The following is a 24,189-nucleotide window of genomic DNA, read 5'->3' as shown; positions in this document are numbered from 1 at the left end:
AGCAGAATGTTGCTGCTCTTGGAGAGGAGCCAGTGTGTGACCATGTGTGACCAGTGGTATACAAGAAGAAATTCCCAAAGAAAAAGAGTCAGATACAGAGGAAGGAAACAATGTAGTGTAAGGAAATCTGAATTCATTGAATTTTACATCTTTGGAAATATAAATCTTTCCATCACTATCTAGACATTTGTATCCTTGATGAGAAGAAGAGTAACCAAGGAACACACACTCTCTAGACCTGAGCTCTAACTTGGAAGAATTATAGGGCCTCAAGTGAGGATAGCATGCACTTCCAAACACTCTCAAGATAGAGTAATCAGCTGGAACTTTAAACAGTTTGTGATAAGGGCTGAGATTACTCAAAACTGGTGTTGGAAGCCTATTGATGAGAAAGACAGCTGTAAGGAAAGCATGATCCCAATATTGGGAAGGCATGTTAGCACAAGCTAGTAATGACAAACCAGTTTCCACTATATGACGATGTTTTCTTTCCACACTTCCATTTTGATGGTGTGTGTGAGGACATGTAATTCTATGATCTATACCTGTTTTGACAAAGTGAGGAATGAGAGGCTTAAACTCTGTACCTCCATCAGTTTGTACTGATTTCAGTTTTGTACCAAATTTTAACTCAGCCATTGCCTGGAATTGAAGAAAAACTGAGCTGGTTTCTGACTTTTTCTTAATTGGATATATCCAAGTAAACCTAGAGTAGACATCTACACAAGTTAGAAAATAAAGGCAACCAGAAGTGGTTTCAACCGATGCAGGACCCCAAAGATCAGTAAAAATTAATTCCAAGGGTGTAGAATAACTAGTAGTAGAAGATGAGGATGGTAAACGATGAGACTTAGCAACACAACAAGAATGACAAATATGAAATTTTGATTTATTAGGAATTGGAATCTTACAAGTGGACAATGCATTGTGCAGAGCCTCATGATGAGGATGCCCTAATCTATTATGCCATAAGTCATAAGAACTTTGGCTAGGTACAATACTAAAAGCAGAGTCACTAGGACTTGATACATCAGAATTATTCTTGGAAACAGCAAAAACAGAAGGAAACTGAACAGGAAGAGAATTCTTGAGAAATGTGGAAGAGTGCATGCCATCAAAGGAGTACAGGCCATCCTTGCCAAGTGAGCCACGAAGAAGAACTCTAGAAGTGTCCTGTGATTTAACAACACAATGAAAAGGGTGAAACTCAAAGAAAACTCCATTGTCCTGTGCAAATTTGCTAACACTCACAAGGTTTTTGGTTATATCAGGCACTAACAACAAGTTTTTAAGAGTAAGAGTGGTTTGTGTGTGATAAGGAGAAGGAAAAGAGGCAGAACCAACAGATTTTATAGCCAAACCTTTACCATTTCCCATCAGGATTTGATCACTACCAGCCACGGACACACTATCTGAAACTGCAGAGGCATCATGAGTGACATGATGTGTTGCTCCTGAGTCTGGAAACCAAGTGCCAAGGTTAGAAGCAGAAGATGTTGGTCCTGTGAGCAACGCCTGTGGTGCTCGAGGATGTGGAGCAGAAGCACGAGGAAACATGCCAAAGGGAAGAGAGGCAGGTGCAGTAGGATACATCATAGCACTTGAAGGATAGGTAAAACCAGCACCAAATCCTGCTCCAGTAAACGGAACTCCAAACTGTGCAGAGGAACCAAACTGAGACATGCCTCTGAAAGGAGAGTAACCAAACTGTGGTAGCATGCCAAAATTAGGATTGAAACCAAGAAGTGAGGCTAAGGCAGCCTGTGGTAGAACACCACTGTGTGAAGGAGACGCAGAAGGAGAAGAACTACCACGATGATAACAGATGCTTGCGTCATGGCCATACTTGTGGCAGATCTGACATTGAACGGAACGATCGCCGCCACGTCCACCACGATTGGAACGACCACCACGTCCGCCGTAGTTATTGTAGCCCCCACGATCGCCGCCATAACCGCGTGAGTCACTGGAGCGATTGCGATCATCAGATCCTGACGAGTCAACGCTACTAGCAGCGTAGTTGACCTCTGAGTGCACCGGCGGTGGAGGCGCAACTGTCGTCGGAGGTGGTGCAGTAGGTGTCGCCGGTGGTGGCGCAACCTGAGGCGACGGTGGTGGCGCAGATGCATGAGCGAGAAACGCCGCTGGAGACGAAGCTTGCATCTGACGCACACGCGTGCGTTCCAAACGCGCTTCATGCGCGATGATCATCGCTTCAACCTGCGAGATCGAGCAAGGTTGATCGCGATTGTAAACAATCGTCATCAGAGAGCTATAATCATCTGGCAAACCATCAAAGATCGCTTCCAAGTGCTCGCGATACGAGATCGGGTCGCCAATCGTGACAAGAGCGTTCACGATCGACTTGATGCGTTTGAGAAAATCAGATGAACTCTTCGATCCTTTGGTAATGGTTCGCAATTCAGATCGAAGCTGTGTTGATTGCGCAATCGTCTGAGCCTGGAAGAAATCAAGCACAGCTTGCCACACTTCCCACGACTGCTTGCAATTCACCACAGTTGGAAGCACAGAAGGCGAGAGTGAAGAGAGAAGCCACGTGAACAACGCTGAATCCTGCTGCTCCCAAACCTGATATGCAGGATTCTCGACTGCATTCTCACGATCTTGCTCACTGAGAAACCGCGGTGGAATCTCTGGATGAACAAGATAACTCTGTAACCTATGTGTACGAACAATGCCTTCAACGTGTTGCTTCCAGGAGAGAAAATTGGAGTCATCAAGCTTCAGCGTGAGCTTGTGAACCAATGTAGAAGAACTCAACTGTGATTGAGCAACAGCAACCGGAACTGGCATAGGAATTGCAGAAGCATGATCTGCATGAACTTCAGAAAAGGATCTCAAGGATCGTAGAAGGCTCTGATACCATGTTAGAGAAACTCAGAATTGTAAAAAGTGTTTATCATTGATGATTGAAAAGCTAATGATACAAGAGACTGATTACAACATATATAGAACTCTATAGCTTGTTCAACAAGCTTAACAAACTCAAACTCTAACTGACTCAGTTGACAGCTAAGCATCTAACTGACTCAGTTGACAGCTAAGCATAACCGCATAGCCTAACTGAATTGCCAGCTCATTATAACAACCCTAGTGCTGACTGTTAGTACAGTCAGCAACTACTAAAGTGTAACTCTGTACACATTCATACAATGTACTCTAATACAATCCTTAGTTACCTTTGCTTCTAGTTTTTTACGGAAGTTGGATTCATCTCTTCATCTTTTTAATAAACATATTTATCAAATTCTTGTAATTTTTTTTATATTAATAAATAATAATCCACAAGCCTTCATTACTGTGAATCACAATACTACCTACACTTGTCTAGACTTCACATCAATTTGTGTTCATTTTGGCAGGGGACTATGATCCTGCTTCACTTTTAGAATATTCTCCTGTTATGGCTCTTTGTCATTAACATCTTGACTGAGCTAAGTATAGACTCCTTTGAAACATTAGGTTGCTTAGACTTCAAACTATTTTCCAGGAAAGGAGTGTCTTAGAATTTGGGTTAGGCCTAACCTAACTCTACCCGAAAAGCTAAATCAGGGGTGAGGATTGCTCTAACCCTCCTTTATAAGAACTATTTGAGCCATATCTCTAGTAAATGTGAGACCTTAACACATCCCTTATCACGCCTAGGGAGCGTGTAATTTGCAAGAATGGACATCTGGATCTAGGATCTGATACTATCTTAAAATTCCGTTAGGCCTAACTCTACCCCATAGAGGATTGCCTGAAACTTTATAAGGACTATTTTGGCCATTTATGTAGTCAATGTGGGCCGTAACAGGGTGCTGAGGTTTTATAAAATTCTTCTGTTTGTGTTATAACTTTCTCCCCCCCCCCCCCCCCTTCTATCTGACAGATTCTTGACTATATGCAGGGTGTTTGTTTTGGTATGATGAACATTCGTAACTCTCTGCAATTTCATGCTATTGACTTGGTGAATGAGCAGGATAAGAAGAATGTCTGGTAAAGTATTCCATTTGAATGATTTCCCTTGATTAATTTTCAAAATGATTGTGATTTTCTCTTTGTTTGTTTCTTTGTTATCTGTTCGATTTTAATTGTTTATTTTCTGTCTTACAGGATTGTCGAGATAATTTGCAATCTAGTCAAAAATCTTCCCTTAAATTCCTATGGTGCTGCACTTATGTCAATGAGCGTTAAGATTTTGTGGATAATGATGACTTGGTGATTGAACTTATTCTACCTTAGAAGTTTAAAAATTTGTGCTAATAAACTATTTGATCGGTATTTGTGTATCAAGTCTTAGGAGTAAAAAACATATATTTTGATACATTGGCTCTTAGTGATTTAATTTTATATGGCCTTGACCTTCATTTTTTTTAATTGACGATGTTGTTGTGATAAGGCTTCCTAATTCTTTTCCTTTCCTTTACAGTTGTCCATCTAGTGTATCAGCAGCCACTCTAAATGCAAATCTATTTGATATCACTTTGCAGACAAGTGTTTTCAGTGCAGGCACTAGTAACTTCTCAAGGTAAAACCATACTTTTAAAATAGCATGCGTATACAATTAGGCACTTATTGTCTTCATGAAATTAGTTTCAAATTATGTACTTGCATAGAAGGAAATGGGTTATGTTAATCCTTTCGTCCTCTATAGTCTATTCTATGCCATCACATATTTTTATGCTTTTTTCTGGTTGGCATGTATTTTCGTCATGGCTTTTTATCAATTTATTTTATTGAATATGAAGTCATATCTTCAGTTACTCATGGTTGCTTTCTGGCAGACTGGCTAGGATGCTTTTAATCGACTGTGAGCAGAACAGTAACGACTTCCCCTTGGCAATATCAGGCATGGCTAACATGTTTTTTTATCCATTGTATTGTTATACTATTGACTTGTTTCTGATTGTTTGTCGCTTGCGTTCTTGTGCTTAACTAGCTTGTTTTGAGAGTTGAACTATATGAAGACGAGTCCCCATTTCCTTTTTTCTTTCTACTTTCTGATTTTTATACATTGACAACTCATTGACAACTCGGGGGCACTCAATATATTGGATGAGTGTTTTCAAAGAAATTGCAACTTTTTTTGCAGTGGTAGCCTTTAAATTATGATCAGATGCTATGCTTTATCCTTTTACTGCAATATAGCAAATTCACTAACCAATAACCTGAATAGGAAGAAAAATACAATAATCAACTTATGTACTTTATGACAGTACACTAATGTAGATCTATGTTGATTTAACTTTGTAATAAAGAATTAATGCAATAGAATTTATTGATTTGTCATACATTTATGAGTTCTGTGCTGTATTACATAAATTATTTCCATTGTCTTCATTTCTTGACTGAATCTTGCAGTGCTAGACTTCACCATACAGCTTGTAGAAACAGGAATAGAGAATGATGCTCTCTTGGCATTGATCATATTCTCTTTTCAGTATGTCCTGGTCAATCATGAGTATTGGAAGTACAAGGTGAAGCATATTAGATGGAAAATAACATTGAAGGTATGTCCTACTTCTCTTTGTAGTCATATAATTTTGTACTCAGTTATTATTATTCTTTAGTGGAGTACTTCTAAGGTTTTGTCGGAAATATGATATTTTTATTATTATCTCTCTTTCTAATTAGCTTAGTTCGTTTTATAGCATAAATACATTTAGAAATTGTGTTAGCTTAATTTCTTTTGTAAGTTTTTGTTACTTTTTTCTGTGTGTGTGTATATCATAGTTTAGTGCGGATTGAGCAGCAAAGTATACAGAATAAATCAAATTCAAGTGGGTATCAGACCTTATTAAGTCAGGGTAAAATGTAAGTCTGTTAGGTTTGTCCAAACGAGTGGGGGGGGGGGGGGAGAATTAAAACCTTCAGCACATATCACAGGTTTAGATGATTGGACTCGCTGGTGGACCGGTTTAGCCCCCCCCCCCCCCTCTCTTTCTTATGCTGGATTTTCGATTTGCCTGCCTTCAACTTTGTGTAATTTGGAGATGGTCCTGCTGGTGAGTCAGCAGATGAGTTATCTGCTGAATCATCAGGCGAATCTATATTAGAGCGTGCTAATTGTTGCAAACTCGCAGACATCACAATGGAAATACTCAATTGACATTGATGAAAAAAAAATATGGAAACATAGACTTCAACAAAGAGAATGGTGGATGTTTGAGACACTTGTGATGGAGCCAACTTTGAGCGACATTACTCATAGAGGTAGACTGATGTCAATAGCTTAGCATCTTTTGACCAGGATGCAAACTTTCATCTTTTGCTGGTGTATCTATTGATCGTTTTGTTCTGTAATAAGCACAATGTATTCTGCATTTACCTACACTCTCTGTATTGGGTTGAAGTACCCCTTGTACTTCTAATTCAATAATATTTGGCTTATCAAAAAAAAAATCTTCTGACCAGGATAACCCTCATCATTATTGTCCCAACAATCCTCCATGTTCTGTGGCAATTCCAGTCGTCTTCCCTTCCCTGTGGTTTATTCCTGAAAGGCATATTGGGAAGATCCAACCACGAGACAATAGTTAGTTTGAGAGAACATTTTTTTATCGTTTCCAATTCAACTTTTTTGTTGCAATTTACATTTGACAGGTTATTTGAAAGTTTTGGAACATGCAATACATTTTTAGATGAAGGGAATGTTGAATTTTAAGATTGCCTCTTCCAGTAGCACTGGTCAATTGAAAGTCAAGATTTTATAATATGACATAGTGGATTATTTAATATGGCTTTTACTGCTGCTGGTTAAAAGACATTTACATGATAAGGAATTGTGTGATTTAGCTTCTGGTGCTCGAAAGTCTAAACTCTGTATTCACTTCTAATTCATTGCTAGGCAGTGGAAAGTGACTGGAACATATAATAAATTTATAATGTAGGTTTTATGCAGTATGATTTGGATTATGCTATTTTGATTAATTTCAGACATGGGGATTCTGCTGCAGGTTCTTGAGTTGGTGAAAAAATGCATTATATCGCGGCCTTATAATGGTAAATTGGGTGAGATCGTGCACAATGTGTTGTTCTGTGACTCTTCCATCCACAACATGCTCTTCCAAACTGCTTGCACTACTGCACATGCTTTGGAGGTGACATAAGTTGAAGCCTTTTGGGTTTATTTATCATCAATTTATTTATTGACAAAAGCACTTCTCTTTAACAGAAATTACACTCTTTAACAGAAATTACACATAAGCCGCTTATTTGATCCACTGGAAATTGAAGGGTTACAGCTTGCTATAGGTTCTGTTTTAGATATTCTTTCAGTCATGCTGACCAACCTTTCGAAGGTACTGAGGAAAACTTCTAAACTGGTTATCATTCACGTATGATTATAGAAATTCTTGTTTTCATCGTGAATTTATGGAATGTCATTTTTCTTTTGTTATATCCATCTTGGAAGTTTTAAGCATTACTGTTTCTGTATTATAAATCAATAGTTTGATTAATTGTCAATTATTATTCATAACTTGTCTTCCCTTATTATGGTCTATATCTATGATATCTCAACATTATGAAAATTCTGAAAATCATTTTATGTTGTCCAGGATACCTTGTCAAGCATTCCTGTTTTTCTCCAGGCAGTGTTCTCTTGCGCAACAAAACCAGTTCCTCTCATCACTTCTGTCATATCCTTGATCTCATATTTTCGAGATCCTGTATGAACTCTATCCTTGCTCGAATTTGTGTTATTTCATTTTTTATTGTTTCTATCTTTACATCTGCTTAATCTTAACTGCAACCTGGATGTATAATAATGAGTTGTTATTCAACAATATCAAACATATGCCTCCTGTTATCTTTCTTCCAACAGCTAGTGATATGTGATGGATTTTTATGATTTATATTATATACATATATACATATATATGCTAAAAAATGATAAAAACTACTAAAAATTCGTGACATTCAGCACAAAGACTAATGGGTTAAAACAGAACCAGATTCAAAAGAAACAAAACCAACAAAAAAAGGAAAAATATAAAGATGAAAGAGAGTGGAAGGAACAGAAAGAATAAAACAGAACAGAATAGCGATGTCAAAGCTGCTGGAAGGAAACAAAGCTGTCCGGGCTGCAGAGGGATGGCCGGAAGTTCGTCGGAAGTTGTGCAGTGGCTGGACTGCTGGGTCAGAAGTCATGTCTCAGAAAACGAGATTCAGAAAGTGAGAGTTCGAAGATGTAACCGGGGCTTTTCTTTACTGTTCCGAAGCAAAAATCCAAATCTACCCTCAAATTTTACCCTAACATTAAAACTGAGGGCAAATTCAAAGTTTTTCACTTCCCATTGCCGTAGCGCTGTGATGGCGCTGCGAAACCTATTATTTTGGCTGTGTCATCCACTGCTCTTAACCACACTGCAATGTGATGCCTTGTAGCAGACCGGGGCCATTCCTCCGCCGTCGCTATCGCACACTATTGACAAGTCTGTTTGTCATCTTATCTCTCTTCTCCTTGCTGTATTGCCTTTTTGGGCATGCTTGGTCACACATTTCCTTCATCAAGTATACAAGTGGGCCCTACATATCTTTGGTGACAGACATGTTCGTGATAATGCCTGATTTCCTACTGTGTTGCTTAACAATAATGTCTTGTTTATGTAGGCCATTCAATTTGGTGCTGTCAGGTTTATTTCAACATTATTTGCCATAACGGATTGTGTTCAACCGCTTTCATATGGAACGTCGTTCTTTGCTCCAGATAATCAGGAGGTCTGGAGTGTTAGTTTCAGCTTCTTCAACTTTATTTTTCTTTTACTTTATAAGCTTCATTTAATTGATAATTTTTCTAATTTGTTTTAGATCATATATTTGAGGCACTCTGTGAGCTGCATACTGCTGGAGCAACCAGAGTCGAATGAAGATCTCTTTGTTGCAACTGTTAATCTGTTAACTTCTGCAGCATATTACCAGGTATGAATTATGTATTAGCGATTAAAGAATTGGTTTTTAGAGTTAAAAGGTTACTTGCACTGGTACAATTTTTGGTTGTCTGGTGCTGGCAATATGTATTTTAATTTTTTAAAATTCTGACATAGTCACGTACAATATGATAGCACTTGCACTGGTACCATTTTTGGTTGTCTGGTGCTGGCCATATATATATATATATATATATATATATATTATTTCTATTTTTTGAAATTATGACATAGTCACTTCCAATATGATAGCACAAACCTATGTTAAGTTTTGCCAACTATTCAAAATGCTTTCACCAGAAGGAAAAAGTGTGGACATTGTGTTGATGAAGGTATAAATATTTAAGCAGGAATGAGGAAGAAAGAAAATAGGGATTTGAATAATATTCTTTCGTGCATAAGAAGTTAATGCCGAGATGCATATGTTTTATGATCTGATGCAAAAGACAAAACACTAAATTTATCTTGACTGTTAATTCTGATCTGGAGGAGACAACTACTCAAAAAGAGTCTCGGTCTGGAGGAGACGAGAGGGAGTCAGTCTTGACGCAATGAGTGACAGCTAGAGATATTGCCAAAGGCAGAGGCCATGTGTGGTTGAAGGAAAGTGTCACAGAAGTGAGAAACCTTGGTGGTGGCACGTTTGGGAGTGTGGGAGTCCGAAATAAATCTTGCTAATAAAGTGTCAGATGGTGGTGGATTGTAGGATTATCTGTTTGGCTTGAAATAATTAGTGATAGGTCAATTTAAAGGAAGAGTGGTTGACGGCCAGTGGTGTTACCTACCAGAAAGAATGTTGTTGGCTGGCTGTCAAACAACAGCTAATGGTGGTGAGGAAACAGTCAGTGATTCGCTGTCAAAAGGATGCATGATGGAATTGACAAATGATATGTTTGGGCATGCACCAGAGGTGGGTGATAAGTTCAAAGGTTGGCCACAATTAGTTGCAGCCGATTGGTAGGTGAATGGCAGTTGTTGAAACCTTAGATATGATGAGGCATAATATACCAAACAAATGAATTCCGAATTTTAGGGAACTCAGCAGAACCATGACATGATAGGTTGTTGCAGGTTGTACCTATAGTAACACGTTGAAATTATTAGGGATTTTAATTGAGGACGCGTGTTAAGAACTAGAGAGAAACTGAAAAATGTAACTGAATTGTATTTGATTTTTTTGATGAATGATACAAGATACTCTCTAAGGTATTTATAGAAGAATACTAAGCTTGTTCTACAAGCTATTCCTAACAGAGAAGAGAGAGAGAGTGCGATTCAGTTATTCCATAACTGAATCTCTAACTGACTAACAGCCCTAGCTGCCACGTCAGCACACAACTAATGTGTATTAGCTAATATACTCTAATAAGGCGAGATAAAATAGACGTTCTTAGTTTTTTGTTCTTGATTTTTGTGCGGGGAAGGCAAAATGTTATGTTGTGAAAACACTAGTCTTTATCTATTCTTGTACTAGGCTCTTAATCCTAATTGAATAAGCAAACAAAGAATATTTTTGCATATAACAATGCTCATGACCTTTGCAAGCATACAATTCTGCATGCACTGATTTTAAATAACTGTATCAAAGATTTTCAGTTTCTTCTATGTTGGGTTAGGGGGCTTTTAGTTACTTTCTCACCATACACAGCTGTGTTCAATAGTCAGTTTCTTATTTAACGTTCCTTTCTGCAGCCTTCTTTTATTGTTGCTATCATGGCTCTAGAGGAAAACAGTGAAGACCACTCAAATACCAGTGATGCAAGGCTGCAAAAAAATGAAACTTTTGTTGTACCACTAGTTTCTAAGATTTCCAGTCTCGTAGATGCACTTATGCACTATATTGAAAGGGCAGATGATCTGATCAACAGGTACAATCTCTCGAACTCTTTTCTTCTTTTGGGGGTGGGTTCTTTTTCTGTTTTTTGCTTTAATTTCCATCCCGACTGGTTGTTATTTTGCTAGTTACTTTGCTTGTCATCTAAATTTTAATAAGCTGCTCATTGCATCCTTCTCTTTATCTCCAGTAAACCCTGCATCCTGCTTTGTATACTTAACTTCATGTTTGCCTTATGGCAAGGGGCTTCTCAGTATGCAAATTTCTTGGAGTTCCTAAGAACCCGTGAAAAGCTTTGGGAACACTTGGCCAATGCAATCTTGAACAGTGCTAGCTGTGAAACTCCTCTACTTGAGAGTCTAAAAGAAAAAGATGCTCTCAATCTGGCGTACACTTTCCGTTGTCAGTCTGCCATACTGGGAATCATGGCATATGAATTATTCTTTCAGAAAAAGTTGTTGCACGCAGAGTCACTTGTGAAGAATACAGCTGAATCTAAGGACAAGGAGCAAAATGCCACAAAAACTCAAAAATCTAAAGCCACAGATGTTCCTGATCTTAAGCGAATCTGGTCTTCATGGTTCAAAGAGGCCTTTTTAGAGAAACTAATAAAGTCATATATGTGTGAATTTAATAGTGATATATATCATGGTGCAAAGGTTAGTTTGATGTTTTTTTCCTTGTTAATATAATTGGTTTAATAGCCTTCACTATGATAGGGTTAATTTTGTAGCGATCTATCCAATGACAATTCCTTGCAATGGTTTTTTTAAACATGTAGTACATGTTCCATTTTCTACTTTCTGATGAATGTCTGCAGCATGTCATTATATAATCCAAATTAAAAGATCAAAATTCTTTCCGTTGTTTTTATACGTGATGGCTGATGCAGTAATAGGTTAACATTTCAAACTGAAGTTTCTTTCTGTTTTTTTCTTTAAATTTTTTGCTTCCAGCATGTAATGTACATTTTTTATTGAGATGCGTGTAATTTTTCAGGTTGCCACCACTTTATTCTCTGTTCATGTGATGGTAAAATCCGCAGCCAGTGACTCTGGAAGTTTATCTGTGTCATTGCTTCAGAAGATTCATGGAATTCTGACAAAGGTCCAATATCTAATCTACTTTCTTCTATGAAACTCATTTTTGCTAGTGTAAAACATAGTATAGGGTATAAATCTATGTATTATTAAAATCTGAACGAATATGACAAGGCTTCAAAAGTTTAAAACTTTTTATGTCAAAAATTTAACCAATGTCTGTTTTCAGCTAACTATAGTGTCACTGTCAACAATTTTCTAATTTTGTAGAAATGTTTTTTGTTTGCAGCTGAGCATTCAACCTGCTTTCTCTGAATTGCTATCTCAGTATTCACAACGTGGTTACAGGTTACAGGACTTTATCCATGGCTGCTAATTTTATGATTCTTAGAAATATAATATAAAATCGTTCATGTGTCCTTTACTCTACAGCTTAAGGTTTTGGTTCATTACATGGTATCAAAGACTCTATAACTAAGTGGTCTATACTCTAGAGTTCAATCCTTGCCGCCCCTAATTCTTCTAATAAAAAAAATTGAATTTCAACACATGGTAGGTGGGCTTGTGCATTGTCCACGCTTGAAACCCAAATGGGGTCTTGCGTGAGGGGGCGTGCTAGAAATATAATTTAAAATCATTCATGTGTTCTTTACTCAACAGCTTAAGCTTTAGGGGTACAGTTGACTCATGACAATGTTCTTTATTAAAAGGTTTGCTATGCCAATTACATATTATCTGTCAGTGTTGGAACATCAATGAAAAATTAATTTTGCTCCATTTAATCCCGCCTGCCTTTTACGTGGGTAATCGATTAACTTTAGAACAGACTGATTCACGATCATTGTATCTCAAAGAATTGGGAGACTGAGAATTAAGGAAACACAATTTTTAATGATATCCCCATTACTATTAAATTGAGTCAAATGTCATGCTTTTTCTTCCGAGCATACATTTCACGTCTTAAGTTTTTCTTGTCTAGCAAAAACAGATGTATATTTTATATTATTTATATTGATCATAATGTGGTTGCTTTTCTTAATTTTCAGTGAGGGGAAAGAACTAAAGAAATTGATTCTCAATGATCTCTATTATCATTTACAAGGAGAGCTCGAAGGAAGGAAAATTGGTATTGGACCGTTCAAAGAATTATCTCAGTATCTTCTTGAATCAAATTTTTTGGGAACCTATCAACGCCAGTTCAATGAAGATTTTTTTGCAAAGAACGTGTACTTGTTTGACCTTGTACAGTTGCGAGCAGATTTGAGATTAAATATGTGGGATTGTTCTGATTGGAGAACATCTAAGGAGATAGCAGAAACTATGCTGCGTTTCCTGCAGGATGCAAACTCAGTTATGTTGTTTTCAAGTTCAAAGCTTTCTGCACTAAAAGGACTTACAGCAGTGTTGGCCGTCTATCATGATGATGTAAGAGTTTAAAATTCTTAATTCCTTTTGTTGCATTTCCTATCTGAATAATAGAGTTGAGAGTTGTAAGTTCTGAATGTTGCAATGTTCATGTGCTGGCTCAGCTTCTCAGTGCTGCTTTCCCATGTCATGGATTGAGTCCTCCAGCTTGTTGATGCATGATTCTTATATGTAGAAAGGAAGATAATATCATAACATGAAGAATTAGTTATAAATTCTGAACATTTCTTCCTCAATTAGGAATAAACTGTCTAGGGATGATTAAAAACTTCTTTTGATAATGACTTTCTTCAGTAAAATTTTCCCATGATAAATAGAAGTCATCAGCAGGACTCTTTGCTATATAATTTTGATTGCTTGACTGCAAGTGTCAAATAGGATGTGCTATAAAGGGGTCTGTTTGTGATGGATTTAAGTTGATTCTTTTGGCTTTTGAGTAAGGTAACATGTCAAAAATTCAATAATTTGGAGGTGGTTTCTGTTGACAATGAAAGCAGAGATTGTGTAAACAGTTCGGCCTGACAGTTAATCCCAATATGTTAAATGCAAAGGGGAAGAAAATCTGACTATGGACATCAGAAACATTTTGGTATAGCGTGAAAAGTTATTTAAACATTGGTATTCCAAATTTCTTTTACTTCTTGTTTGTTCTACTTTATAGATTAATTGAATTCTTGTTTGGTTTCATTGTTCTTAAATGACTTTCTTCTTCATGCCAAGCGAGTTGGCCTATCTCTATTCAATATTCATTTTTCACATGATCTTGCAGTCACTAGGGATGGCTGCTACAAGAGAGCGGATGCCGGATGAACTCATGGTCACTTGCATAGATATTACATGCCAATCTTTCCTTGCAACCATTGAGACATTATCATCTGTTCTAGATGCCTCTCAGGATATGCTAAATTTTCTTGCATGTCAAGTAGAATTACTCCTCTTGTTGGCAAGAGTCTGGAAAGGCCTAACCTTATCTGTATCCCAACTTGTTTTGAAATGTGCAACTTCAGGTCTTAAAATATTGAGTGAACTTAAATTGGTACCTTCTGAGGCTAATTTGATCATGAAGCAATTACTCACATTGCTGCTTTTGGTACTTCAGTCCAACTCTTTCAGTTCACATTCAGGTGGGGCAACAAATGAGAGTTCTAGTGAGGATTTCTCAACAGTTTCAAATGCAACCCTTGGCCTACTACCCATTCTTTGTAGCTGTATTGCGACTTCTGAGCATTGCATGCTGTCCCTATCAGTCATGGACGTTATACTGAGAGTCTTCTTGGTGCCCAGGACTTGGTTACCTGTCCTGCAGAATCATCTTCAGTTGCAGTTTGTTATGCTAAAGCTCCAAGATAAAAAATCTGCAGCTCCGACAATAATGAAATTCTTCTTAACCCTTGCACGGGTTAGAGAAGGTGCTGATATGCTATATTGTTCTGGCTTCTTGTCATCTTTGAGAGTGCTGTTTGCTGAATCTGATGAAGCTTTCCTTAGAATTGGTAGTGAGAATCCTGGCAGCTCATCAGAAAAGTTCGAGACACTTCAAGACATCTGGGGACTTGGATTAGCCGTGGTTACTGCTATGGTTCAATCCTTGGGAGACAGTTCTTCTGGCACTGCTATTGTGGACAGCATGATGCCTTACTTTTTCTCAGAGAAAGCTCATCTTATTTTTGATTCCTTAAATGCCCCAGACTTCCCTTCTGATGATCATGACAAGAAAAGACCTCGGGCACAGAGGTCGTGTATATCTTTTGGTAATCTTAAAGAAACAGAACATACTCTGATGCTCATGTGTGAGCTAGCAAAACATTGGAATTCATGGAATAAGGCAATAAAAAATGTGGATAGACAACTTCGAGAGAAGTGTATCCATCTTTTAGCCTTCTTTAGTAGGGGAACTCAACGCCTTAGTGAATCATCAAGTAGGAATGCCCCTCTTCTGTGTCCACCTACTGTTAAAGGGGATTTTGAAATTGCCTTAAAACCTTCATATATCAATAGCAGAAATGGATGGTTTGCTCTTTCACCACTTGGATGTGTGCCAAAACAGAAGACCCCTCCTTTTTCAACTGCTTTATCTATATACGATGGTCAAGCCGCTGGGTCTACTGATGCTGTTCCAAAAACATGCTTCTCTGACACTGTTGCTGTGCAGGTGTATAGAATTACATATCTTCTTTTACAATTTCTGTGTTTACAAGCTGAGGGTGCTTCTAAAAGGGCTGAGGAGGTAGGGTTTGTTGATCTTGCACATTTTCCTGAACTTCCAATGCCAGAAATCTTGCATGGACTGCAGGTACTGCAAACTTCAAAAATCGCATGGATATACTGTTTTCATTTGTATAATATGCCCTAATATAGGGGAAAGCAAAGTTCTGTTAGTAGTTTGATTATGCAAGTTTGCTAGTCCTTGCTTTACACAAAATTCATTGTTATGGGAACTTAACCCAAGAAGCAAATAATTGGATCTATAGCTGATTCTATCTTCTTTTTGGTGCAGGATCAAGCTTCTGTCATTGTTGCGGAGCTCTGTCAAGCCAATAAACTGAGGGAATCCCCAGAAACACAGAATGTTTGCAAGTTATTGTTGCAAATACTTGAAATGGCCTTGTACTTGGAACTTTGTGTTCTACAAATTTGTGGCATAAGACCTGTATTAGGACGTGTGGAGGACTTCTCAAAGGGAGCCAGATCTTTATTTAGTGGTAAGCTTAACCCTTTGATAGCACCTGTATTTGATTTTATTTCCCTTTTCATTATTTTTCCATTTATTTAATATTTCTTCTAAACAAGTGTTCAATATTTTTACTTGATTGATGTCTTGTGCAGCATTGGAGGGTCATGCTTTTCTAAAAGCATATAGGAAATCTTTAAAGCAGATGATATCATGTATCTATCCTGGACTTTTGCAAGCAGAGGGTTTGATTTAAGATTTGTTGTAAACAAAATAGAATATTGTTAATTGTAAACAAAATTTCCCAGTCCCATTTTAGTCAGCTTTCTCCCGCTGTATGTAGCTAGACATTCCGAGTTGATAGGTGAATGTGGATGTTGGCATGTTGCAGTAAAGGGCTATCGAAGTAGTAGATTCGTAGTTTTCTTGCCAGATTGCAAGTCATAGCCCAAAGGTTTTGTACATAATTTAATCATTTATTATCCTCTATTGGCAATGGCATTAACGACCTTAAATTATAGCTAGAGTGTAGTTATGAATTTCCCAAAAGAACTACAATTTTGCATTTTACTCTGGAGAATTTTAGAAAATTCAGTATAACACGGACTGGTTTCTCAATATATTGGGCACTGGGCTGTCATGGCATGGCAGATCATTTCAATTGTAAAAAAATATTGAATCTGTCAAGTTTCATCTTACAATTGATTTTGATTTTTAAATTTCATTATTATTAAACACACAAAAATATGTTAGATACTGTAACTTGACATGATCAATCAATTTTTTACAATTTAGAGGACCTATTCTCATAGTTTTATTTATTCTCACAGTTGTTACTTGATGCAATGATTATCACTGTATTTGATCAAATTGACGGTATAGTTCGTTCCTCATGTAGGGCTCGGCTCCTCTATCACTTTCTGAATCTCCTCTACATAGTTCGTTCCTTGTATTTTACTTTTTTATAATTAACTGGGTTAACGCTCAAACCTACACGAAAAGGAAAGACAGGAAAATGAAACTCCTCGTATACTTAGACATACAGGATGAGATTGACTAAGAAAAACTAAGAAAAACACGGGCATGTAAAATCCCAAATGATGACCCAAATTCACCAAGTGATCTCCGCAATGTTTTGCTTCTCGGAAGTGATAATAATCTATTGAAGCTAAAGAGCTCCAACTTGAGTAGGTCAGTGAATAATGGTGCAATTTCAATCCAACTTCCTTGAAAGCTGGTTTCCTTGATTTGTATCTCTTATTTTAAGGCATGTTCGAGTCAGTTTATCTTTTCTCATAATCAATTCTGGCCGCGAGAAGCTACTCACTTCTCCCTAGAACTGATTTAGGCTTTAAAATCAATTGTAGGAGAATTTTCAAACATGTACTTAACCGGTTTGTTTATGTGTAGGGTTTGGTTTTAATTTTCTTAGCTTTGTGATTTTAAGTTAGTTTGTGTTAACTATGAATCTGTGGAAGGAAATCCTGTGATTATTGTAAATAGGTTTAATCCAGTTTTTGGTCCCCAACATTTGCCATAAATATGGCTTTAGTCCATCGCCGGAGTAAAGGTGGGGATTGGTCCCCAGTTTTTGACAAAATGATTGGTTTTGATCCTTCCGGCCGGTTGAGTCAACGCCGGAGCTCCGGGAAGCTCATGTGGCATTGCCACATCATTTAATGAGCTTAGGTGGCTTTTCTTTTTCTTTTTCATTTAAATTCTAAAAAAAACATAATTAAAACCCTTAATCCCATCATCCTAATTATTTTTTCACCTTATTATTATTTACAAATCTTCATCTGCATATCTTCTTCATCAAAAACCCACTCTTCAACATCAATCTTCAGGTGCATAAAGGATCATTCATCAAACCCAGAAAAATTAGCAAAAAATGATATCTTTGGATGTGGTTCCACCATCTTCCTCTGTCACTTTCAGCAGACCCATTCACCAATTTTCCATTCAATCGATGACCCTCTCTTTCAGAGTCTTCTCCACACCAGCAGCCACACCCCTCAAATCTCGCTTCCTCTTCTCCTTCAGCACATGCCCCTTCAGCCCCTACGACGTCGTTTCACTCCACAATCCTTCCCATGTTTCTGATCACTTGCGCGCAGCGGTTTCCCCAGTCTGAGCTGTTCGTTCGGGTCCTCCATTCAGTCTGAACCCGACCCGGATCTGCTCTCTGGTTCTTTCGTTGGGCCAAGAGGCAACCCGGGTTCAGGGGGTCTGAATCGGCGTTCGCCGCCATCCTCGGCATGCTCGCCAGAAACGGTTGGATGAGGTCCGCGTATTGGATCATGGAGAAGAATATGGTTGGATGAAAATGGAGGACGTTGTCATGGATGTTTTGGTTATTGGTGATGCTTCTTCTGCTTCTTCATCTTCGCCTAAGGGATCGGTTAAGCTTCTTGATTTGCTGCTTATTGTGTTCCACGAATTGGGATGTTTTGTTGCTGTTTGTGTTCCACGAATTGGGGGTTGTGATTTGATGAGGAAACCCTAGATCTAGTTTTGAGGATTGATTTTAAGGCTTTTGGTGAATTAAATGGAAGAAGGGGTTTGATGATAAATTATTCTATTTTCTGGATTTTATATTTTTAATGCTGGAGAAGATGATGAATATGAAAATGAAGAACATAGATGAAGAGGAACCCAGGAACTATTAATTTGCATTTTATTTGTTAAAATAGGTATGTAATTAGGAAGTTAATTAGAGTGTCTTAATTTTATTTTTAATTTAATGAAAAATGAAAAAAAAATCCAGCGAGGCTCATAAATTGACGTGGCAAGGGCCACATCAGCTGGCTGAGCTCCGGCGTTGACTCAACCGGCCGGAAGGACCAAAACCAATCATTTTGCAAAAAACTGGGGACCAATCCCCACCTTTACTTCGGAGAGGGACTAAAGCCATATTTATGACAAAGGTTGGGGACCAAAAACTGGATTAAGCCTTGTAAATATACAGAATGCGTAAAGGAAGGTGCTAAATGAATATTTATATTGATAGTGTTTGAGGTGCTTTTTTTTGGGTACATGTTTGAGGTACTTTTGATATGTATATTTTCTTCTAAATGATGGCAAAGATGAACCTGAGAATTTCACAATTTTTTAGTGGAAATTTGTATGATGATGTATCACGTTATATTTGATTAAACAGAATTCGATATCAGACAAAAAAGAAACTTGTGGAGAGTGATAACCTAACCCAATACTAGGCTGAAAAGAAGGGGAAGAAATGCAACTGTCATGACTCATGAATATGCTTGTCCTTCTGTTATAAAACTATGGGATTCCTCCACGTCTTGACTCATAGAAATGCAACTGTCATGACTCATAAAGGCTTGCTTATTCTCACTAGTGACTTGTCCTGCTTCAATAAATCTCACTAATCAACAAGTGCATACTAATGAAACAAGACCAAGTCATCGAAATGATCCATCGATATTAGCATGCATTAGCCTAATTTTGACTTTAGTTTCAATTTTGAAATAATTCCAAAACATGCACTGAATCTGAGTGAGAAATACACGTAAAGATCAAGCTACGTTTTCCAAAAGTGAACTTCAGTAAATAATAAGAATAACAATTTTATCTATGTAATGTATATCAAGATATTTGGATGCAAACTAAAGAACACTTATTGGAGTTTATCTTGATAAGCTTATGCAATTAATATAATAAATAAACAATACATGTGGTAGGATCAAATAGGATAACCTCATACGATCTAATAGGTAAAACTGAAGACTCTAATAGAATCTCATAACACAATACATGTAACTCTGTTCTAACAAAGGTTTTTATACTCATAGCAGGAAACAAAACCATCATCAATGTATATAAGGAACTCAACTGTCGGTTAATTTTGTAAAATATATTTTCTGCTGTATTATCAAATAAAAGAAGTACCAATACAGTTCCCATGGGAGAAGCTAATTTTTTCGATTTTTAGAGAAAGCCGCCCATTAGGATGGGTATCACTCCAGGCAGGCGCTTAATGTGAAATAAAGCAATAGCTGGCCCTGATGTTTGTAAACTGGTTAAACCCAATCCCCCAACCCCCTCTAAAAAACTATTAACATAAATGTTAGGTACCAGAAACAGTAGGAAAATAGGAACGGATTATACTAAAATAGCACTGAATCCTCTGGAATGAGCCCAGAAGCAGTGTATGCAGTAGTACAAAGGAAATGAAATGAACAAGAGCAATTTCGAGAGTGCTCTCTCTCTCCCAAGTAAGCTAATTAACATGGCTACAAAGTAAGCTAATTAACGACAGACCTCAAAAGGCCCAAAGGTACACACTATTACATCTAATTTCCCAAGATTATGGTCGACGTGTACCAAAAGAGAAATCCGAAGATAAGTACCATAATAACGTAAATCAATCATTGCTAATTACAGACTTTTTTCAAGAAGATTCAGGCGAACAACCAAAACTCAAATTAGGAACACGGTGATAGAGAGAGTACGTAGAACACTGCTCTTTGGTTAGTTAATTACAATCCATCAAAATCAAGGCATTCAAAGTAATCTTGAAACCCCTAACATGAAGTGCAGAGCCAGTGCAACGTCATCATTCAGAAATCACCTGGAATATACATAAACAGCAGCATGTCCAATTATCAGAATCCCTAAATTAAGATGCATTCCTACGAGTATGTGATAATCAGATAAATTATACAGACAATCATGTATAGTATAGAATAAGAAATGAAGAGAAAAACAAGTTATGTCTCTTAGTCCCTCGATTCAAGCGATAGTAAGGTGCGTAATAATCAGTGATCTATCAACACAAGGGGCCTGTTTGGAGACCAGCTTATCAGAGCTTATTGAAGGTTATCTACTTAAAAAGCACTAAAAGAGCTCTAATATAATCTTATCATGTCAGAACCCCCAAGCCAAATCACTATCATCATCGATAGTTATGTGAATTTTACTAGCAATAAGCAAAAGGTTACAAAGTAGTATTAAATAAATAGCTTCCACCAAGCAGAAAATTATTCACTGCAGGTCCTGAAAATAGAGATATTCACTGCTTTAAACTGCTACTATGTATCAATGAATCATGATGCACAGTTTATCCCAAGGATCTTTACAGTTCTGCTCTATTACAAAAACAAATAAATGCAATTGCGAGAATTAATACCACAAAAATCTAATAATCCAACTTCATCGAAGTAGCTACAATCCAGAACACAGTACCCACAAGCTCAAATCAAAACTATCATCAAACATGAAATTATTACATGGAAACTATACAGACCAGCAAATAACAAATCGAAACCATCTGCAGCAAAGTAATTACCTCATTTGTTTTTCGCACTGAGTCTTCATCTTTGAAAGACCCTGGGCTGCTGCATCCTCAGCAGCACAGACTGCTGTTTCGCCACGCTCAACATCCACTGCGAGTTGGGCGGGCCCTCCTCTGCAATAGCCATGATTATCCACTTTCCATTTAATCCTCTCAGCAAGTTCTTTCGCCCTCTTGGCTTGAGTCCTGCAATCTTCTTCCAGAGAGGTGAGAAGAGGGGCATTCTGAACTGACAGGGAAAGCATGTTCCCGATGTCCGATTGGGCCTTTAAGGTGGCTTCCGCTACCTTGTTCGTGATCTCCACCGCATCGCTAGCCAGCTTAGAGCCGTCAGAACCCCAAATTTCGTCAAGCTTCAGAAGATCTTAAGTGAGTTCTTGGCCTCTGAGGCTGCATTGGTGGTAGTTACCACCGCAGTGGGGCTGCTGCCAGCTGAAGCTTCTCAAGCTCTTCCTCACTTGCCTTAAGGAGGAGTGCTGCAGCCGCAGCACGAGAGGACAAAGCATTAGCACTGTATACAGACTGCTGGCAGTTGTTGAATTCATCCTCAACCACTGCTAGCAGTCTGTATACAGTGCTAAACATTGAAAAGTCGTCCAAGGGGCGCATTACTGCCGATTGCAACAGTACATCCAGATTCAGCGTGGTACTCCACCTTCTTATCATCATCATCATCATCGCTGCTACTGCGGGAGAAATGGGTCTGGCTCACGCCCAGACCCAGAGCCAAACCAACAGCTCCTCCCCACACAAAGAGGTCTCCATCTCCGGACGCAAATCGGGATCAGAAAAAGGAAGATACCATCCGGCGAGCCATTAACGCGTGAGATGAAACCCTAAGGCAAAGGGGAAATGAACATTATGCTTGCTATCGGGGCCATTTGTATTGTGTCATTAGGGTTTTTGGGCTTCGCGGCGCAACCAAACCGGGTCACTAGTAATGATGCTGTGCGTTTTGAGTCCTTTAGATATTTTATTTTGTATCCGCGTCACCACACATGAAATACTTTTTTTATTTTTTGTGTCGGCAAATTACATGATATATTAAAACTAATTTATCTATTAAATTTAAAATCGTACTAGTATGGAATATGTATTTCGTATTTGATACGTCTATCAATATCTTGATTATTAAAAATATATTAAACAACATATGAAATAAAAGAGTCTAAAATGCTAATAAAAGTGGTCCAAAATATATTAATTATTGATTTAAATTTACAAAAAGAAGAGACATTCTTCTTTTTTGGTTCAAAAGAAGAGATATTCTAAGCAACAGAGAATAGAAATATTCTTCCCCGAACCCCAAGTTGTGAACATTAATTTTGCTACTGCAGTAGTTATCTTTTCATAGTAAAAAATATGAAATTTGAGATAAATTGGAGAAGCAAATGCAATTATGCTGGATAGTATTGGCAAACAATTTAAGTTTTCAGCATCACCACAACAAATTTTGTTCTAATTTTTTTTTAAGGAGCGGCTAAAAATCAGATAGTCATCCTTGTGTATCGTACAAACAAAAGATGAGAATCAGATAGTATTCAATGTTTAAAGGTCGAGAGCTTAAGAAACAAAACATCAAAACAAAGAATCAAATTGGATTAGTAGATATGTTTGTTTATTGGTTTACTCCAAAGTGTCCCAAAAAAATAAATTTTAAATGCCATAAATCAATACATTTTGCAGCAATGAGTCCCAGGTCAGATCGAGTATTATTTATTTGGACGATGAATTCCCCAAACTACATCAAATGCGTGTGTCTCCACTTCATGATTATGAATTCCCGAAACATATGCTATTAATATAAACAAAATAACATCTCTTTGTACAAAAATTAAATATATGAATTCTAAAGTGAAAAGCACAAAATAAACACAAGTAGTCACTCTCTCCATTTATCAACCACTTAAATGGGCCCCTCATATTATATTAGCAAAAGATTACACTGAGTAAAATAGTGTTACCTTTGTATATAGCACATCAGTGAGGGTAAATTTATCCATAAATTCTCGCAATTTCAATAAACTCAATTATCAATACATAGAATTAGAAGCTGTAGAATATCAATTAACAGCTAAGACTGTAATGTGTAAATGTATGGTGAATTCTTGAATTAAATTCACAAAAAAAATAGATAAGTGTTTTTTTTATAAGCCATTCATTGCATTTAGAGTAGCATATAAGGGGTGCTAACCCAAATTTTGCACGGTTCAGAACTGAATATAAAGGTAATAATGCAGCAGGAATTATATATCATGTCACAGATAGAGACAAAGAAAGAGAAATTTGAGTGGGTTATCAAGCACCAAAGAAAGGATTGCATTGCAGTACCCAACCTTTAGAAGACCCAAAACGAATTAAACTGACCCATTCAGGCCACACGAAGACCCTCACAGTTAAAAAGATCCATTGCCCCAATCCCAACTCACCAATTAAGGAGATCTCAGACATTGAATAGGATTTCAAAACCCACTCAAAAAATGATGAATGAAATTCCTGCACTCTAGTTGTTATCCAATTCCAATATCTGATTTGTACCAATTCTAGCACGCTTTCCACCTCCAATTCCGACCCCCTAAAGATCAGATTATAGCAAAATCTTTGAAGATTACTTTAGTTACCTCAAAATTATTAACGCACGACACAAATCAAAATTTGCATCTTTCAAAGAATGGAACCACTTTAATGTCATGGAATCTCCTTTCTCACAACATTTATTATTCTATTTCAATTTTAGAAGCAACAAACTATGTGTGGAAAGCTATTTGCAAGCACCAATAAAGTATGAGTGAAATTGAAAACCAAAACCAATGGTGACAAAAAAGGATAGAGAGTAATATGTTGAAAAGAGAAAAACCACCCCTTAAGCAATTAAAAGGACATGACACATCATCTCATATAAAAAAGAAACTCAATAGATATCATATTAATTAATTCAGAAATATGAGAATCCATACATAAGTTTTTTC

General features: G+C 37.4%; 1 protein-coding gene and 1 long non-coding RNA gene across 2 annotated transcripts in view; one reads left to right on the top strand and one right to left on the bottom strand.

Annotated features, from left to right (window-relative positions):
- The window catches only part of LOC130747712 (uncharacterized), a 30,600-nt gene extending 14,179 nt beyond the window's left edge, over positions 1-16,421 (top strand). The window contains exons 15-32 of the mRNA XM_057600728.1: positions 3,911-3,999; positions 4,117-4,221; positions 4,433-4,531; positions 4,788-4,852; positions 5,365-5,513; positions 6,960-7,103; positions 7,197-7,304; positions 7,563-7,673; positions 8,617-8,724; positions 8,815-8,925; positions 10,626-10,801; positions 10,958-11,426; positions 11,767-11,874; positions 12,097-12,155; positions 12,854-13,232; positions 14,002-15,525; positions 15,730-15,934; positions 16,059-16,421. Coding sequence (XP_057456711.1) covers positions 3,911-3,999; positions 4,117-4,221; positions 4,433-4,531; positions 4,788-4,852; positions 5,365-5,513; positions 6,960-7,103; positions 7,197-7,304; positions 7,563-7,673; positions 8,617-8,724; positions 8,815-8,925; positions 10,626-10,801; positions 10,958-11,426; positions 11,767-11,874; positions 12,097-12,155; positions 12,854-13,232; positions 14,002-15,525; positions 15,730-15,934; positions 16,059-16,159 — 4,110 coding nt within the window. The 3' untranslated portion in view covers positions 16,160-16,421. The remainder of the gene's footprint in view (positions 1-3,910; positions 4,000-4,116; positions 4,222-4,432; positions 4,532-4,787; positions 4,853-5,364; positions 5,514-6,959; positions 7,104-7,196; positions 7,305-7,562; positions 7,674-8,616; positions 8,725-8,814; positions 8,926-10,625; positions 10,802-10,957; positions 11,427-11,766; positions 11,875-12,096; positions 12,156-12,853; positions 13,233-14,001; positions 15,526-15,729; positions 15,935-16,058) is intronic.
- Positions 16,422-20,010: 3,589 nt separating this feature from the next.
- Positions 20,011-22,156, bottom strand: LOC130747711 (uncharacterized). The gene is made up of 2 exons (XR_009022464.1): positions 21,215-22,156; positions 20,011-20,497 (listed from the first exon to the last, which is right to left on the bottom strand). It is a non-coding gene; the product is annotated as an uncharacterized LOC130747711 (long non-coding RNA).
- Between the last annotated feature and the right edge of the window lie 2,033 nt (positions 22,157-24,189).

The sequence above is a fragment of the Lotus japonicus genome, chromosome 3 (genome assembly GCF_012489685.1).
Source record: "Lotus japonicus ecotype B-129 chromosome 3, LjGifu_v1.2".
NCBI classification, from domain to species: domain Eukaryota; kingdom Viridiplantae; phylum Streptophyta; class Magnoliopsida; order Fabales; family Fabaceae; genus Lotus; species Lotus japonicus.
The sequence above is the reverse complement of the archived record's forward strand: the minus strand, read 5'-3'. Positions and strand labels throughout refer to the sequence as shown.